Source organism: Leptonychotes weddellii, chromosome 15 (assembly GCF_054177405.1).
Source record: "Leptonychotes weddellii isolate Sample4059 chromosome 15, ASM5417740v2, whole genome shotgun sequence".
NCBI lineage: Eukaryota > Metazoa > Chordata > Mammalia > Carnivora > Phocidae > Leptonychotes > Leptonychotes weddellii.
The window spans coordinates 13,231,748-13,251,330 of record NC_138383.1 but is presented as its reverse complement, the minus strand read 5'-3'; the positions used below and the strand labels follow the sequence as shown (position 1 = coordinate 13,251,330).

The window sequence follows — 19,583 nt, the reverse complement described above, 5'->3', positions numbered from 1 at the left end:
CAGTGGTTTTGTTGCCTTGGTAAGTTGCCCAGAACACTTTCATCCTTTTTCCTCATCTGCAAAATGTGGGAATAATAATAGCTCCTACCTCACCGAGTCATTAGGCTTCAATGAGATCTTGTTGGTAGGGTCCTGAGGCCTGGCCTGTGTAAAAGTTAATTATCAGAATCCCTCTGATACATCCTCACAAGTCCAGATCGTGTCTGACTTGGATCTCTATGGGCCTCAGCCCTCCTTTCCTCCGAGAAATAATTCCTGCTGCTTTGGGTGACAGGGACATGTACTGCTCAGTACCTAGACGGTGCTCTTTACCATGGAAATTTAAATGGCTGTCATAAAGTTTTTAAAGGAAAAAACTTGTATTTTCTGAAGATGACCATGATACATCTTTATTTAAATAGAATAACTGCCAAACAGGGTCTTTTGAGAACAAGTAATCATACCCCTTGGTATACTTCATCATGTCCACTGGGAGAGAGCATCGTGGTTAATGATAACATTTCTCATGCTGTTGGTGCCCAAACTTCACAGTTTATGAAGTGCTGTCCCATTTATTCTTTCTCCCAGCAATTTGAGGGGTGAGTTTTCGCCATCACGCCCCTCATTTGACAGATCGGGACCTGCGGCCGCAGCAAGGCTGCTCCCGAGCTGGGGCTCTTCCCAGTTAGCCTCAGCTGTCCCGGGCTATCTTTTTGGGTGTTGAGTTATCTCTGTGGGATTTTATGGTATCCTAATTACACGTGGATAGCCAGAAAATTTTGCTCCTGTTTTGGCATTTTGCTTTGGTAGAGAGTACTCTCTGAGGACCCACATGAGCTGGAAGACAAAACCCAACAACAAACTCAGCACTAATCATCTGGAAAGGGCAGGACGCTGCTCTTGGGCAGTTGCTTGACCTATGAAGTTGCAGGTCACAACTTTACAGCGTTCACTCCTTTGAAACGTCAAATGGAGCCCCATAACAGCTGTCAGGTTTATCGTGCCTCCAGAATTAGATTAGGCAGTTTAGTTCCAAGCTGTGTACTCGTATTTCTGGTTATGAAATGCTCCTTGTGCGTATATTCCCTGATCTGCCAAGAAACAGCTTTTTCTCTTGTTACTTTGTGCATCCAAGTTTGTTTATTTCACTTGCCCTTCATTTCTGCCTTCTGTCCTGCTTTGGGCCTTGAGACAGTGATGAAACAGACCTTCAGGAATGGGCAGCTGTGGAGGCCCTGGCTGGGGTCAACTCTATACCTAGGGTCCAGGTTTGGGGGGGATAGGACCAGCCCCAAGAGATGAGGTCACAACTCAAGGGGCAAACGGTGCAGTCGAGGGCATCAAAGATCAAGAGCAGAATGCAGTCATGTCCTGTGCCCATGGAAGCAGGGGCCCACCTCTGATTCTTCATTTGAAATATCTGAAGTAGTTCACTGATTAACCTTGATGGAGGTAGGCCTGCCCCTCCCCCCCTTTTTAATGTAGGTTCAGAGCGGTCACCTCTTACAAAGGAATTGCCTCTAAGGTAGTGCCTTCTAACGTAGATGTAGGCTGGATTAACTAGTTACTGGTGCCGAGGAATAGCTGACACTGTCTCGCCAGCTGAGTTCCTGGTGATTTCATCACATTTTCCTGTGTGTGTAAGTTAGTAAGTAAGTATACTGCGTTCCTGATATTCCAAGTTGATTTAGACCAGTGAGTCTCAATTCCATGGTAGGTATTGGGGCATGTGTGTGCACATACGTAAGCTGTGATTACTAGGGAACTTTTTTCAAATTATTTGCCTTCTAAATCCCCCCTTCTCAATTATGACAGGTCCTGAGATGGGGAGGGGTGGCCGTGTCGTTTGCGTGAATACATTTCCTAGGATTTTCTGGTACACCTCCCCTCCGCCCAATCCCAAAATGCACTTGCCCTTTGATTACTAGGGATAAGGTGCTCAGGGCTGGCTGATCAGCTGTCCCACCGCAGTCTGCTGGGTGGAGCAGATATAGGCTGGTGGTTCCAACCTGTCATCTGCAAAGGAACCCATGGGAGCCAGGGGGCCATTTTCAGTATTTCAAAAGGCTTAATAGAAACTATGCATTTACCCAGGATAAGGACACAAAAGCTACTCAAATTATCAAGTTTCTTTTCTTCTGTTTGGAATTGCAAGTCTGTGTGGTTTCATGCTGATTCCAAGTTCTGATTGGCTGTAGATTACATAAGAACTTCTTTTTTGGATTTTATTTATTTATTTGAGAGAGAGAGAATGAGAGACAGCATGAGAGGGAGGAGGGTCAGAGGGAGAAGCAGACTCCCTGCCGAGCAGGGAGCCCGATGCGGGACTCGATCCCGGGACTCCAGGATCATGACCTGAGCCGAAGGCAGTCGCTTAACCAACTGAGCCACCCAGGCGCCCGCATAAGAACTTCTGAGACAGGATTGGTCTAACTCTAGACATTGTTATTAGAGCTGGTATCAGGTCTCATTCCTCAAACTGAATGTTCTTACTGCCTTTAGAATGAGGTTGACCTTGACTATCAAAGTTAAGCAACTGATTGTTTCTTGCTTGCTTAGCAATGTTTATCATCATTACACCTGTGGCAGTGATTTGCTTTCATAATGTTATTTAAAACCCTTTATAGGGCACCTGCGTAGCTCAGTCAGTTAAGCATCTGCCTTTGACTCAGGTCACGATCCCAGAGTCCTGGGATTGAGTCCTGCATCGGGTTCCCTGCTCAGCGGAGTGTCTGCTTCCCCCTCTCCCCCTCTCCCATGCTCTTGCGTGCACGCTCTCTCTCTTGCACACACACGCTCTCTCAAATAAAAATTAAAACTCTTTATAAATGTAGATTATTGGTTAAAATTTGGATCAGCATTGAAATGCAAAAATAGTAAACAGAATTAACCAGTTACTATTCAACATCGTTTGTTAGCATTTGCAAAAACAAGTGGCCAAGTGGGGAAGGGACAGAAAAAAAAGAGGTTGCTGGAACTGCAGATCTCATTCAATGCCTTTATTTTTTAAATTTTTAAAAGATTTTAAAAGATTTACTTATTTTAGAGAGAGAGCATGCACACAAGTGTGGGGAGGGGAGGGGCAGAGGGAGAGAGAATCTCCAGCAGACTCCTTTACTGCTGAGTGAAGTGCCTGATGCTGGGCTTGATCCCATGACTCTGAAACCACGACCCTGAGCCGAAATCAAGAGTCAGACACCCAACCAACTGAGCCACCCGAGGTGCCCCCAGTGCCTTCATTTTAAAAGTGATCCTTTTAACCAGCTCTGCAGTAAAAGCAAAAAAGACAACTCACAGTAAAGCACCAACTATTAATCTTTAGTCTCTGTAGCTTCCGAGGATCCCGTTGGCTGTGCTTTTTTTTTTCATGCACACCCTCCCAAGTTCCACTTTTTCATGTTGTGCTACAATGTATAGACCTTTCCTTATTTCTGCTTTGCCCCTGTGTTTGTAATTCTTAATGGTCACAGCTGCCTGAGCTAAACCTGAAGCCAGACAGGTGGGACAGTCTAGTTTGGGTGGTTAGAGAGGCCGGGCACAGGCTGTTTGATCCTTGAGAATGTGGCCAGGCGGGGTCAACTCCGGTCCGCACGGATAAAAAAGATGTGCTCTTGCCTGCTGCCGGTGCTGATAATAATAATTTACATATGCCAAATGTTGTTTCTTCATTTTCCCAGCAGCCTTTCTGAGGTGGGCACTGTTATCTCTGTTTGATTTGTAGAATGAGGAGAAAGAGGCCTTTGGTGATAATTTGTCCAGAGTCCCACGCTGGTCAGCGGTGTGGCTGGGATCTGAAGCTGGGTCAGTTTAACGCCTGCATTTGAATTCTTAGCCAGGTTTCTCTGACTTCAGAAAATTTACCACCTTCCACCTTCATCCTCACAACAAACATATCTGTTGTCTGCATTAAAGTCGCAGAGGCTTGATATTAAAATAAGATGGAATAAATGCTGCAGGCGAGCAGGAGCCCCGGAACCTCCTGTCAGCATCAGAGCTTTGTTAGTCCTCCTTGGGGCAGAGCGGGGTGAACAGCCAGCCCACAGTCAGGCTTTTCTTTTGTTCCATCCTGTAGTCGGCCTTGAAGTTTCTTAAACTTGCCTAGGCACAACAATGACCACACGAGGTCACCTGAAGCGTTTATACAGTACTTTGCGGGGTAATCTTGGCTATTGGTAGCTTTTTGCCCTGACCTTAGAACCTAATCCCCACTGATGAGTGGCCACCAAGTTACTAATTAGAAGTTATCTGTGTGCCCTGTTCTATCCTCCGGACAAATTAAAAATGTTCCCATGTTCTCCCTGATGCCTTTTGCCATGGCGATGCTTGAAAGTCATCGAAGCAGTTCTGCCGCTGCCTGGAGGGGCCCCAAGAAGAAGTGTTTCCTCTGACTGCCGCCTGGCCCTTATGTGTCTGGGGGCAGGCAGGTCCGATTCCTCTATTTTTCCAGGGTCTTGCTTCTATTGAATGAGAAAATTTTACACATGAGTTAAAACAGACTCATGTCCTTGGGCTGGATTGGAAATTGGAGTTCAGACTGTAGAAGTCTGGTTGGGGCTGATGGGTGAGAATTGTCTGGGTTTACACTCTGGGCCTTTGGCTTCCTATTGTCTAGAATTGTCTTTTTCTGGAGTATGGACAGGGGGCCGTAGTTCTAGGGTCCTGGCATTATCTGAATTCAGAATGTGGTTTTGTTTTATGCTCTGTGTGGTTGGAAAGGTACATCTGTAGCACAGTGACATTGTGGATTGCATAAGATTTATGGGCCTAGGAACCTATTTCCCATGTATTTTCCTTCAGGTTAAATGGATTTTGAATTTCAAACAATTGACTTACTGATGAACTTTTGAGACTCAGTCTAATCTTGCATGAGAACTCACTTTCTATGATTACTTGTGTGGCATAAACGTTGTAGGAGGTCAGCTGAGAGGCCAGAGTTGTCTAGGAGGAAGGCCTGGGGTTCAGTTCAAGCATCACTAGCTTCATGGAGGATATTACTCTTGACGAGGCAGAGGCAAGAGGGGAAGGCATTTCCAATAGAGGGAGCTGCATGAATGGAGGTGGGAAGGAAGATGGTTTTCACATGAACCAGTGGCTCATCAGACCCAACCAGAATGTTGGAACACGTTGGAGAGTAACTGAAAATAAGGTTAAGTAGATAAAGGGGCCCGGGTTATGTTGGACCCTAAAAGCCAAAGAGATTAGATGAGACAAAAGATAGGTTTTTGAGCCAGAAGAGGGACATGATGAGAGTAGTGTTTAAAGAAGGCTAGCCTGGCTGCAGAATGCCACGGGGGCTGAAGGCTGGGGAGGGATGAAACCAGAAAGAAATGTTGAGGTATGAGGTGATGAAAGAAGAACTCAGTCAACAGGACTTGGGGAACAAAAGAGTTTTGGAGGATAAAGAAGAGGACAACATCAGAGATGACCCGTGGGGGTTGGAGCCTTGGTGGTTGGAAGATCAGTGGTCCCTTGATGGATGAATGGATGAGAGGGAGTTAGTGTGGGGTCGGGTTGGGTGGACAGGAATGAGGGGACAGTTGGGTCCATTGGGTTTAGAATTAGGCCTCTTTAGACCTGGATAGGATCTGTGTCTGGGTGTAGATTAGAGAGGAACAGCTAGAACTTCTAGCCAAGGGATGGATTTGTGTATATAGTTGGGTATTGGAGACAAGATGGCAACTCGTACCACCTTCCCAGTGAATTAGGGGCAAGGCCATCTGCTTAGTGGGAGAAAAGAGGGAGACAAAATTGGAGGTCTGGGTGAGAGACAAGGCTTAGAATCACACCAATGGGGGATCTGGCCAGAAAATCAATGAGCTCTTTCAGGAATTTCCTGGAAACAGCAGTATCCTAGGTCAGGTGTGCATGCTGTAGTCACCTCCTGACTGGGGTCTGGAGCAACCCCTACCCAGCCCTCTCCCCCCACACCCTCCCTAGCTGGGATGGAGACACCTGGTAATGGGAGTGACTTGCAGGCCTGGGGGTGGGGGTGTCTCACAGGCAGTAAATAGCAGTGTTAATGATTTAGAGAGGGTGGTACGGATGGTGGTTTCATCTGAAAAACTAGGCCAGCCCCTCTCTTACCTTGCTCTCTTGCCCCATTAAAAAAAAAAAAGCCAGGCAGAGGAGGAAGGGGATCATCTTTTGTGAGAGGGTATGGGATTGTGTCCCTGTAAGGATAGGTGGGAACCTGGAGGAGGTATAGTTTGAATCCACAAGAGGGTGAAGCTTTTTGTTGCCACAGCACACGCAAGTGCTGATTATCTGCATCTCATTCTTAGTAGACTCGGCAGACTCTCCACCTATGACCAGAAGTGAGGGATGTTTCCACAGCTGGGCTAAGTAAGACAAGGTCTAGAAGTATTTGTTAATGTGAGATGAACGGTTTCAGTATTATTAGAAAAAATATTTTGGCTTCATTGCCTTGGCACATTAATCATTTTAAGTGTATTCTGGTTCCCTTTGCTTGACTTGAGCAATTGCCAAGAATTTCTCTGGGCAAAATGAAAATGTAGGAACTCTAAGTAGGTTCTGTTCCATGAACACTGAATCATAGAACCATAGACATATAGAATTTAGAGCTTTCTGGAAAACTTCTTGAAGACAAGGAGGGTCCCTTCAGTTTACAGTGAAAGGACCCAGCATCAGGGAAGTGAAGTGGGTGAGCTCCATCACTGTCACTTGAGGGTCTTGGTCCCCCTCGGAGCTCCTGGCCCTGCTGCCTCATGGCTTCACTCGGTATGAATTTTCAGTGGCTGATTCTACTACCAACTGAACAATTATCAAAATCTCACACTTGGGTAGAACTGTTGGGCTCCGTCATATCACTGGGCTGCCATCAGCTCAAGTCCTTCCCTGTCACATCCACAATGGTGGTTGAGTAGGTTGGGGGAATGTTCCCTGACCGGGGCTGGGGGGTGGTGGCTATAGACAAATAGTCCTCTTCAGAGGGAACCACAGTGTGGCCAGTTGGCCATCCAGGGCTGTGCCTCTACCAGGAACACAGTACCTTTTGACTTTGCAGGTCTTGAACATGGCCTTGGGTTTCTTGCCTCCTTTTTTCTCATGGTCTGTCCTTCACTTGGAATGTACTCTCAACCCTGAGTGAGAGAGCACACAAGTGGGAGGGGCAGAGGGAGAGGATGAAGCTGACTCCCTGCTGAGCAGGGAGCCCGACGTGGGACTCAATCCCAGGACCTTGAGATCATGACCTGAGCCGAAGGCAGACGCTTAACTGACTGAGCCACCCAGGCGCCCAGGGAAACAGTTTTGGAAGGTTTTTACAATGAGCTTGAAACTGTGTTTAAAAAAAAAAAAGAATGCAAATGTATAGATGCTATGTAACCCTATAATTTCATTTCTAAAACCTCATTTACTGAGGAAATAATCAGAGGCGGTCAAAGGTTATGTACAGAATCGTAACACATTGTAGCAGTGTTTGTAATAGCAACAAATTCCAAGTAATATCCTGTGTTGAAAGGGTTATGATATGGGATATTCATTTTATGTAGCTATTTAAAATCATGTGTAAAAGAATCTCTGTTGACTTGAGGAAATACTTAAAAGCACAGTTAACATCTAGGGAATGCTTGCTTTGTACCAAAGAGCATGCTCAGTGTTTTACATAAATTGTTTTATTTAATCTGAAGTCTTTTGCCATTCCCATTTTACAGATGGAGAAGCAGAGGCTTGGTTAGTGTAAATAATTTGCCCGAGGGTCAGACTCCTCCCAGGTTGGTGGAACTGAAGCCAAAGGCCTCCCTGATACCCATATGCTAGATCACTTCACTGGGTAATCTTGTGTATAAAAACAGATTGCATGCATTAATATGGTGTGAATCATTTTGTAAAAATGAATCTTTCTGTGCCTTAGTTTACTCATGGGTAACTTATGGGGAATGGGCAAGTACAATTTTATATTCCAAAGATCGTGATTTTATTTTAAAGATGGACACGCATTTACATGTAATTTTTTTCTAGATTATGAAAATATTTGGAAATACCTAAAACGAGAAAATAAAAATTACTGATAAGCAAAAGTGACATTAGTGCTGCCGGCCCCCCTCTGTTTTTGCCTGATGTATGTGTGGAATGAACATCTCTTTTTTTAATATTTAATTAATTTATTTATTGGAGAGCGCACACGGGCGCGTTGCAGGCTCGATCTCACAACCTTGAGATCATGACCTGAGCTGAAATCAAGAGTCAGATGCTTAACCGGCTGAGCCACCCAGGCGCCCCTGGAATGAACATTATTGAGGAACCTACTGCAAAATTGGTTTCTGAAAAGTTCTTAACCAGTTATGTTCCAACTATTAGTGCAGTAGTGGGTTTGTCTCAATGTGCCGTTGACAGCATCCCGCATTATATTTTAATGATGGAATGATGGCATTTGATGACCAAAATTGTTTCACTGATTTGTTTCCCAGCTGATGTTTTTAGTGAGTTGAGCTTCTTTTGTTTGTTTGTGTACTGGCCATTTGAACTTTTGGGTGAATTGCCTGTTTATGTATCTATTGATGATGTATTGGGAATTATCTGTTGATGATACCTTCTAAACTTGATCATTTAAGACCTTAAGAAAGACTATCAGAAAGTCCTTATAAGGGGAAGTTTCACTGTCAGGTGGAATGCATTTTTCTTACAGGGATGAATTAGTGGTGTATAGTTAAAACCTGATTTCTTAACTACTTGGGATTGATTTGGCTTTAAAATTTAAGGAATGAGGGGCACTTGGGTAGCTCATTTGGTTAAGCATCTGCCTTTGGCTTAGGTTATGATCCTGGGGCCTGAGATGAAGCCCCTCAGCGGGCTCCCTGCTCAGTGGGGAGTCTGCTTCTCCCTCTGCCTCTACCCCTCCCCCTGTTCCTGCTCTCTCTTGCTCTCACATGCTCTCTCTCAAATAAGTAAAATCTTTAAAAAATAATAATAAAATAATAAAAATAAAATTTAAAGAATGGTGAAAGGTACATGGCATTTCTTTGTATTACTTTTGCAACTTACTGCAAGCCTCTAATATTTCATAATAAAGTTTTAAAAAGTTCAAGTTATGGTAAAACTCAGGCTCCTTCCTGTTAGTACTTGTAGCTGGCCATGATCATTCTGACAGGTAGAGCCAGAGGGAGGTGGGAGGGAGCAACGTTTGACAACAGATCCAAAGCCAAACAAGGGCGAGGAACACTGCCTTTTTTGTTTTTTCAACTTGGAAATTATTTCAAAATTTAAAATGGTTGCAAAAATAAAAACTGAAAAAGGAGCACTATGTACTCTTTCCCATATTTGCTTGTTGTTAACATTTGACCCCATGAACATCAGCTGTTGAAACATGTTTATGTGGTGACCACAGCCACCAACAACTCTTGTCTCACCCTCCTTCCAGATTTCCAGCACCAGTCTCCTGGGTTCCAGGCATTCACTCACCTGAGCAAAAACATCTACACCCAGTTTTCAAATTTCTGAAGAACCTACAGGGGTTCTGTTTCCTAAGATTTAAATATAAATCCAAACGCTTAGCCTTTTAAGGCTTTGAACAGTTGATTCCCTGCCCCTCAACTCAGATATTAACCTTCCTCCCCTGCCCCCCAGCACAGCCCCTCAGCTGTAGGTAACCCAGCTGTTTAGCCACCCTCTTGTTCTGACTTGTTCCCACCTCAGGTGCCTTGCCGTGCGCTGTTTCATATCTGCAATATTCTTTTCATGTCCGTAGGCCTTGTGCGGTTGTGCTGGAGGTGTGACTGGCTTTGAAGGGGTTACTATGAACTGAACTTTGTTTTTATTATTGGGACCAGCTAGCAGTCTATAAAGCAAAATTCTAACTGTGTAGATGCATTTGAACACCTTTTTCCTCCATGGATAACGGCCCTCTTCCCAGGTGGGCCTTCTTTGTGGCAGGAAGAAGGTCCATGCATTGGCCGAAGAGGGTGGACGTGGGTTGGAAGAGACTTTTTGGGGTGTGGGTCTTGGAACCTAATAACTAATGGGAAAGGCATTCTGAGTTTCTGATAGTCGAGGTGCCTTGGGAGCCGTTGTCTGTGCTGGAAGTACTTTCCTCTTTCTTTTCTTTTTTTAAATGAAACTAAGGCCAGAGCTAGTTCATTATCTGTAATGTCAATATTGATTTTTGTTTGCGAGGCGGAGTATTAACAGATTAGAATGGCTGCTTGCAATTCTGAGCCGCTTCATTGAATTTAAATGAATCAAGAGGGGCGCCTGGGTGGCTGGCTTAGTTGGTTAAACCGCTGCCTTCAGCTCAGGTCATGATTCTAGAGTCCTGGGATCGAGCCCCGCATCGGGGTCCCTGCTCATGCAGGAAGCCTGCTTTTCCCTGTGCCTGCCGCTCCCCCTGCTTGTGCTCTTTCTCTCTCTCTCTCTTGCTATCTCTCTCTCTGTGTCAAATAAATAAAATCTTTAAAAAAAAAATGAATCAAGAGACAGCTACTCGAAGGCACTTGAAATTTTTAGGCTCAGTCAGACCTTCCTATTATGGCCGGTTTGACCAGATTCAGCTGTTTCCTCTGCAGCCTTAAGGCCTCTTCCCTATTTTTTATAAAACCAAATCCTATTAAAAAATGCACAGATAAGAGGTATTAAACCATTCTCTGCCATACAATGCAGCTTGCCTCTTTTCCCCTGCTAAGAGAAGTTTTTGAATTAAAACTATTGACTGACACAACCCATGCTAGCAGGTGGTACTCATACATCATACGTCCAAGTGCAAGTTTGTTCAGAGGCAGCAAATATCCAACAGGCGGAATTTTACAAAGACAAAGCATTTTAATAATGATCTTGAAGGATTAGTGATGCTTCTGAGAAATGAGGCATATTCCAGACAGGCTTGCCTCCTAAGATCTGCTACATTACTGTGTGCTCTTTATCTGGAGACTAGTTCAGTTTTCAGTCAAAATTGTTCTCTTCCCTCCTTGCTTCCATCCTCTTCTTTTTCCCTCCTCCGGTGCTTCCTCTAATCTAGTATGTGATTTAGAAATTAATAGTAATGATGGTAATAATAATCACTATTTGTTGTTTTTTTTAAAGATTTATTATTTTAGAGAGAGAGGGTGTGTGTGTGTGTGTGAGCAGGGGGAGGGGCACAGGAAGAGGGAGAAAGAGAGAGAATCCCAAGCAGACTCCCCGCCGAGCATGGAGCCCAATGGGGCTCAATCTCAGGACCCTGAGATCATGACCTGAGCTGAAATACAGAGTTGGACGCTCAACTGACTGAGCCACCCAGGCTCCCCTCACTATTTGTTTTAATGTGGGAGGACCAAGTGGATGAATTGCTGGTAAGTGAGTGACCTGGAAGGAACTCTTTTCTCTTTTTTATGGCTCTGTAGGACATCAGGATTGAATTGTTTCAAAGACAGCTGGAGGTAGGAAGGACAACTTTTATTAGAAAATTAGTCCCCCCCCCCCCCGAAAAAAACATCACCAGAATTCAGGGAGGTTATTATATGAGTTAATAAATGCCAACATTGAGTCTTGAAATAGCTTTCCATTTTTCATTATGTAGTCTGATTTATTGTTGATTGGTTTTTCATGGCTAATTAATGATGATAACCTTTTTGAGTGACTAGAAATAAAATAAATTTCATGGATGTTTCATATTCTAACCTTGACTGTACTAAGTTTGAGAGCCTCATGGACTTCATGATAGGGAGGGCAGTTGGCTCCTGGCTTCCTGTTTAAGGTCTTTGTTTTTTATGAGTTCAGGTTAGATGGGAGCTGAGGCATTGATTTATTCCTTGTTTTTAGACTGGATAGAATAAAATCCAGCATAAATGCTAGGGAGAGAAGCCCTTCTTTGAGGCTTTCTCCATCTTATTTATTTATTTTATTTATTTAGAGAGCGAGCACAAGCCTGTGCCTGAGGAGGGGGAGGGGCAGAGAGAGAGAGAATCTTAAACAGGCTCCACACTCAGTGCGGAGCCTGATTTGGGGCTCAGTCTCACAACCCTGAGATCATGACCTGAGCTAAAATCAAGAGTCAGACACTTAATGGACTGAGCCACCCAGGCGCCCTTTATTTATTTATAGAGAGAGGAGGCTTTCTCAGTCTTAATGAGAGCAATGGCCATCTCTACAAGGCATAGGAACTTTAATGGAGAATTGCAGTCAGGATCTTAGGAAAGACCCATCAGCAGAACAGTTTGAAATGTCCTTTTTCCCTGAAACCTACCTGACCAAGGCTAAGGTTCGGGGAGCACTGGGCTCTAAATAGCTTTTTTTTTTTGACCTCCAAGAAGTATGAGAGCATAAATACAATTACATTTGTTACCTTAGAATGTAACCACATGGCAAAGGCTGAAGCACAATGAGAGCTTTTTGAGTAGAATTGTTTTCATTGGCATGATAAGTAGCTCAAAGTATTTTATTTCATTGTTAAGTTTTGAATGAATATTTTTTAAAATATTTTTTAGTTTGAATTTATGGTAAAATATGCATAGCATAATATTTACCACCTTCACTGTTTTTGGGTGTACAATCCAGTAGTGTTAATTAAGTATATCCACATTGTTATGCAACCAATCCCCAGAACTTTTCCATCATATAAAACAAAATGTGGACCCACTAAACAACTCCCCATTCCCCCCCTTTCCCAACCCTCAGTAACTGCCATTCTGTGTTCTTTTTATTTGAATTTGACTACTTGAGATACCTCAGGTAAGTGGAATCATTCGGTATTTGTCTTTTTATGACTGGCGTACTTGGCTTAGTGTAATGTCCTCAAAGTTCTCAAATCTAAGAGGGCCCGTTTGTCTCTTGTTCACTCGTTGCTGAGTAGATGTAGCCCTTTGGAGTTCCAGCTCATTGTGGAAGGGCCTTCAGTTAGTGCTCTACCTCGGCCAGCCCTGAACTTGGATTTCTGCTCAGGAGATCATTAAAATTAAAGTTCTAGTTTGCCAGAATCACTCAATGTCTTGAGGGCTAAAGTGGCTTCTCTAGAGCTCTTCTCTGGGTTCCTGTTTGCCTTAGCCTCAGCCTGGTTATTCCTTTCCCAGTCGTAAAGCTTGAGTGCTTTCCAGAAGATTTTTTTTTCTTTTTAATATCGAATTCAGTGTTAGTTATTTTCAGCGGAATGGTGGGCCTCATAATAGAACTCACCTTCCCAGACGCCTCTGCTACCCCCATCCATTCTGGGGCTGGACATGATTAATCTTTAACCCCATTTGGCTCGTGACCAAATCAGACTTTTGCTTAAACATGCACCTCTGGCAGGAAATCCTCCTCTGTGGCAACATGAGCTATAGGCCCTCCCCCCACAGGACTCAGGAGCCAGTGTCAAAGCCCAGGGTCCTATGATCTGCTGGTGGCTTTGGAAGAAGGAGACCTGTTGGGAAGGAAATTTCCTTCTCTGGCCTTTCAGTTCCTGAGGGCTTGATAAGGTGGTCTCGTTGTTTGGAGCCCGGTTATAATTGAGTTGGAGTAGAGGGCAGGAGCTAGTTACTTTTTTAGGATGCTAGATTGTCAGGTGGATAATGAGATGACTCTTAATTTGTCCACACAGCTGGTCACAGGCTGGTGGTTGAGAACTGAGCTTTTAGTCCCTGGGAGAGCTGTCCGTGAGGGAGCACAGGGAGTGGGTACCAGGTCCAGGACAAAGCAGTCATAAAGCCCATGCGTGACATGCTGGAGGAGGCAGCCTGCTGTAGTGAAAAAGGCATCAGGACATCAGTGTCAAAAGCCCATGTCTAACTGTCCCTCCCTTCCCCCTTCTCGGTCAGTGCCGTGGCCTTGGACAAACCATGTTATCTTCCTGGGGGAGGGTCAGTTTTGCTGGCCCTAGCAGCCAGCCACGGGAGGACAGAGAGGAGGGAGCTTGCAGTAGTCCCCGAGAGGAGGCAGTGACCCACTTGATGGGTTGTCTAGAACCCAAACCATTGACTCTGGTTCCACCACATTCAATTATCTAGCAATTTTGGTCCTAGAAGCAGTTTTTCTTCAATCTAATCCCCTCATTTTGCAGATGGGCAAACAGGACCCTGAGATTTTCTTCTATTTAACAGTAGTAGTGCTGCTGTGGCCTCACAGGGCAGGTTTTATCATATTTTATCAGGTAAAATAGATAAAACACAAACATAAAAATAAGCCTACAAAAAACCCCAATCTGGCGAAGTAGAGCAAGGCTTCGGTCAGTGCGGATGCGGGGGAGTTTATGCTGGATCTCTGCGGCTACTCCCTGAGCCCTGGAGAAAGACACTGGATGGTAAGCCAGACTGTCTGCCCTTAGCTGGCTCCCTGGCACCCAGCTCTCCGTGGGTCCAGCTTGGGCCCTACTGGCTGACATAGGCCTTGAGACAGTCTGATCAGAGAGGAGCAGAGGCCCCTTCAACTGGCAAGACAGGGGGCCTGACAGTGTGGAGGAGGATTGGGCAAGGAGGCCCCAGTGGTGGTCCTTCCTGGGCAGGTGCTTGCTCGTTGTACCGCAGGCTCCTGGATACACTGCTGTTTTCTGTTTTCTCCCTTTGGCTGCTGCCTGGACGGGACTTTGCCTGCGGATTCCCAGGCCATCCCACCCTCAAGGATAGACAGGCCTCTCCACTCTTGCCTTGCTCCCCAGAGGACTGACTCACACTGTTCAGCCCCCAAATCGTGCTCTGTCTTACCTCTGTGCCTGCAGTCATTTTAACTTGTAGCCACCACTACCCGTGAAGCAGCCTCAGAACAGCAGAGCCTTACAGGTCATCCTTTATGTTATTAAAACAATTTAAAGATTTTATTTATTTATTTGAGAGCGTGCGCGCGAGAGAGAACTAGCAGGAGGAGCAGATGGAGAGGGAGAAAGAATCTCAAGCAGACTCTGCATTGAGTGGGGAGCCCGACACAGGGCTTGATCTCACGACCCTGAGATCATGACCTGAGCCGAAGCATGGGACGTTTAACTGACTGAGCCACCCAGGTGCCCTGTTAGTAAAGCAATTTAAATGAAGCTTATTTTTCAGCCTACTGAGAATTACCAAGTATCAAACTTTTCTTTTTAAATTACCTCTATAATTTTCTTCTTAAATTACACTTACAAAACTAGGTGACAGTTAAATGAAAAACGTGTTGCACTTGGTATTTTTCTTCTTACTAAGCTTACAAACCTGTTGGTTTAAAGATAACCGGGAAGGATTGTCCTGGACCTGAGGCTGTGTGTCTTTTTAACTTGCCCTCAGCTCCTGGATTTAAATTGCTTCGTCTGCCCATAAAGATCATTCCCTTTTCCTGAATCTGTTGGGGATAGGAGAGCCTGAGGGTCATGGTGAGCATGGGCAAAACTCTGTTGGAAAGTTTCTATGAACATAACTTCTCTTAAGTATTGATGCTAAAAATGTGTAGTTACAGATGTGTCCACGTTGTGACTGTGCTCTTGAATGGTCGTTCTTGTCATCATTGGGGTATTTTCTGTTCTAGTGACGCAGGATCACTGCCACCCACGCCCCCACCAAAGGTTTACTTTTTCTCTTGTTGGTAGTATCAGGTGCCAGCATTTTGCACATGAATATTTGACAGAAGACTCAAATATAGGAGTTCTTCAAACTAAAGAAACAAGCAAGCAACGTAACATTGATCGTCTCTCGTAGATTACTTGTGTAAGTGTATTATGTTGGGTTGTATACAATCATCTATAAACATGTAGGATTTTAGATTTGGAAAGAACTCGTGATCCTCCATTTTACAGATGAAGATTCTGAGAACCAGACAAGTTTTGGCTTGTTCAAGGTCCCACAGAGTCAGCTGGAAAAAGAGCAAGTGCCAGGAGCCCTATTTGCCTGCCAGCATGTATATACCAGCAGCTCCCAAAGCTGTGCTTACACTCCCCAGGATGCCGCTCCTGTACTTCTGGTCTCCCCCTGCTCCCCAGCGCCCACCCACCCTCCTGGAGGTAAAGGCCCATCTGGCAGGACACATCATGCCCATGCTCATCTTACACCTTTTCGCTTCTTTCCCATCATGCCCCTTCTGCCACAACCTGCCCATCCATTTATTATTTAATTTAATTTAATTTTTTTTTTTTAATTTGAAGTAGGCTCCATGCCTAGAGCCTGGGACCTGCACTCATGACCCTGAGATTAAGAGTCACATGCTCTATTGACCAAGCCAGCCAGGCGCCCCTTCCCCATCAGTTTAAGAGGCTGAGCAGGTATCCTACTTCCCACACTGGTCTTCGCTTCCTCAGAACACCTGAAGTTCATTCCTCAAGTGTGTTTTAGCTCCTTTGATAGGGTCTCTTTCCAGATTGTGGTGTTAATTTCCATTTTGTAGGGTCTGTCATGGTGTGTGGTATCCAGTAAATAGGCCTTTAGTGAATAGGGAGAGAGGTAATGTACTAGATACCGCAGGGTCGGCTTGGTGTCTTCTGTTTTGCTGCCCAGCTTTTCAGGTGTCTGTCTTCTCCCCAGCTGGCTGCTGAGTTCCAGAAGGGCAGAAAGCATAGCTTCCACGTCTCTCACCATAGCCCTTAACGGAGTTCTTGGTTGGTGATGGGTTACAGCATTGAGACTTAATTTTCCTGCCCTCTGAATCTTGGGTTCAGTTTAAAATATGTTTCCTTCATCCTGAAGCCCCAGAATATGACCATGTCTTCATGGCTACCTAAGTACTCTGCCATTGGGGGAATAAAGGAGCCAACAGGGTGATAGCAATTCATCTAGAGATTTCCCTTTCCACCCTTGGAGACTTTGCTGCTCCTTCGCTGTGGCAAGATAGTATGAATCCTGGTGGGAGAAGCAAGCCGAATATTTGTTAGGATTGCTGGGAAAATAGCACTGGAAGCAGTAAATCATCCTGAGTTGGCTTTTTATAGCTGGCAAACAGTGGTGAAGTTTTTGTTCCAAGATCCTCAAAATCCCCAGGCTGCTGCATTCTCTTCCGTTGGACTTCTGAGGTAATGCTGGTAACATCTATTGTGCAGGTATTTCAAGTGTTGAAATATAGAATGGCTGGTAGAAACGAGCCAGTTAAGAGGGAGGAAACAATTACTCAGCTGTTGTGAAGTCAGACAGATCGTATGGCCTTTATAATACCGGTTTGTAGCTTGCTCATAAAAGAGAATGCCTAACTGGGATTTATCTGGTGAAAATTAAACCATCAAACCCGCTCAGGTGAGAAACAGTGGCCGTCTGCCAAGGAAAAGCATAATCACCATTTGGAAGGGAGCTTCATCTGTGCTCCAGGGTGTACACGATAGCCTCTCCTGTGCGGAAACGGCTCTCTGACTTCCGGTTTCCTTGCTCTTTCCGCAGAGCCTGAGCCCTCGAGAAGCCGGCGATGACAAGTCTGAATGGTCGCCATGCCGAGAAAACCATTGACATGCCAAAACCATCAGCCCCCAGAGTGCACGTGCAGAGGTCCGTGTCCCGAGACACTATCGCCATTCACTTCTCGGCATCCGGGGAGGAGGAGGAGGAGGAAGAGGAGGAGTTCAGGGAGTACCTTGAGGAGGGGCTGGACGACCAAAGCATTGTAACAGCGCTCGAAGCCAAGGAAGACCTCTATCTCGAACCCCAGGGTGGCCATGACTCCTCTGGCCCTGCCGCCCAGCCCATCCTGGCAGATGGACTGTCCGTGTCCCCTGCCATTTTGCCCGTCTCCGAGAACACGGTAAAGCTGTTGGAGTCCCCTCCTCCGGCAGTGCGAGTACTAAGTACGGTGCCATTGGCTCTGTCCCCAGGGTCGTCTTCGTTAGGCCCCTTAGCTAGCTCTCCCAGTGTGTCATCCCTTTCTGAGCAGAAAACCGGTTCTTCCTCCCCGCTGTCCTCTCCTTCCAAGTCTCCTGTCCTCTCCTCCAGTGCCTCATCCTCTACCCTGTCCAGCACCAAGCCCTTCATGAGCCTTGTGAAGTCCCTGTCGACCGAGGTTGAGCCAAAAGAACCCCCCCACGCCCCGAGGCACAGGCACTTGATGAAGACATTAGTCAAGTCTCTGTCCACAGACACCTCGCGGCAGGAGGCAGACACCGCGTCCTGTAAACCACCCGACTCCAAGCTCAACTTACACCTGTTCAAGCAGTTCACACAGCCACGCAACACAGGTGGGGACTCCAAAACTGCACCTTCCTCCCCACTGACTTCTCCCTCCGACACGCGCTCCTTTTTCAAAGTGCCCGAGATGGAGGCTAAAATCGAAGACACTAAGCGACGCCTTTCAGAAGTCATATATGAGCCTTTTCAGCTCCTTAGTAAAATTATAGGGGAAGAAAGTGGCAGCCACAGGCCCAAAGCCTTATCTTCAAGTGCTTCAGAGCTCTCCAATCTGTCCAGCCTGAACGGTCACTTGGAAAGCAATAACAACTACAGCATCAAGGAGGAGGAGTGTGATTCCGAGGGAGACGGCTGTGGGAGTGACCCCAGGGCCTCAGATGAGCCCTCAAGAGAGGTGGAGCCGAGAAGCTCCCAGGTGAGCGGTCTGAAGGACTTAGGCCTGAAGACGAGCTCTCTGGTTCTTGAGAAGTGTTCCTTGTCTGCCTTAGTGAGCAAAGAAGATGAAGAGTTCTGCGAACTGTACAGTGAGGACTTTGATTTGGAAACAGAGGTAGAGAGTACAGTTGATAAGCTCCCAGATATCCCTCTCAAGCCCGAGGTGCTGGCGGATGATGGTCCAACTCTTGACAGTGAGGACGAGGCCCACGCGGCCGTGCAGCACCCCGAATTACCAGTGAAGACCCTGGGCTTCTTTATAATGTGTGTCTATGGGTACCTCATCCTCCCCCTCCCCCATTATGTGAGTGGACTCTTTCTGGGAGTTGGTCTTGGATTCATGACTGCGGTTTGCATGATTTGGTTTTTTACACCACCAAGTGCTCATAAATATCACAGATTACATAAAAACCTACAACACTGGAACACAAGATCTCTGGATATCAAAGAACCGGAAATACTGAAGGTAAGTCTGCAGCCGCTGGTGAGTACACGCGCTGTCTCCCATACAGCCTGATTTTTAGATCCAGCTTCATTTTTTTTAGTTGATTGCCATGGGTTTTCACACAAGCAGTGTTTTTAAGCCTTTGAGATCTCTTCATTCTCCGGCCAAGCAAGAGACTTCGCTGGGAAACCTCATTCTAGTTCACGTTTTAGCAATTCACCAAGTTTTTCAAGGATCTCCATGGTGCTAGAGAGTAGCATTTACATCCAGTTCGTGTTTCAGTCTCTCTCTAAACTTTCCAGGGATTTGCTACTTGCTGAGGATTTATTATAGCTGAGTCTGCTAGGATTGCATATTCTTGACACCCTGGAGGAGGGTTCAGCACTCCTGGAATGCCAGCGAAGGAAAGGAGGAAGAGAAGGCAGATTGGTGTCCTGGTTGGCCTTGTTGGCACTCCTCCTTCCTTTGTGCATCGTAAGATGCGGGCTGGAGAAAGAGACCTCACTTCCCAGTGCGCAACAGTCTTGGGATTTGGGCCCCCCGCCGAGGGTGCTGGGATGATCTGTTAGGGTGCTAGAAGAAAATATTAGAACTTCCATTCACATTTATTTTTGTATATTTAAAAAGCTGCTGTGTTTTGTGTATGTCTCAAAATATACGAGATACAAACTTAACAGCTGTAGCTTAGTTTGTAAGTCATAGGCACATATACACGTTTTATATATATACATATGATTTTTTAATTGTGGTAAGATGCAGAT

The 19,583-nt window shown here is 45.5% G+C and overlaps 1 protein-coding gene across 1 annotated transcript in view; it reads left to right on the top strand.

Moving 5' to 3' along the window:
* Positions 1-15,062: 15,062 nt before the first annotated feature.
* Positions 15,063-19,583, top strand: part of LOC102738999 (testis-expressed protein 2) — a 254,143-nt gene continuing 249,622 nt past the window's right edge. The window contains exons 1-2 of the mRNA XM_006737637.3: positions 15,063-15,551; positions 17,205-18,843. Coding sequence (XP_006737700.3) covers positions 17,230-18,843 — 1,614 coding nt within the window. The 5' untranslated portion in view covers positions 15,063-15,551; positions 17,205-17,229. The remainder of the gene's footprint in view (positions 15,552-17,204; positions 18,844-19,583) is intronic.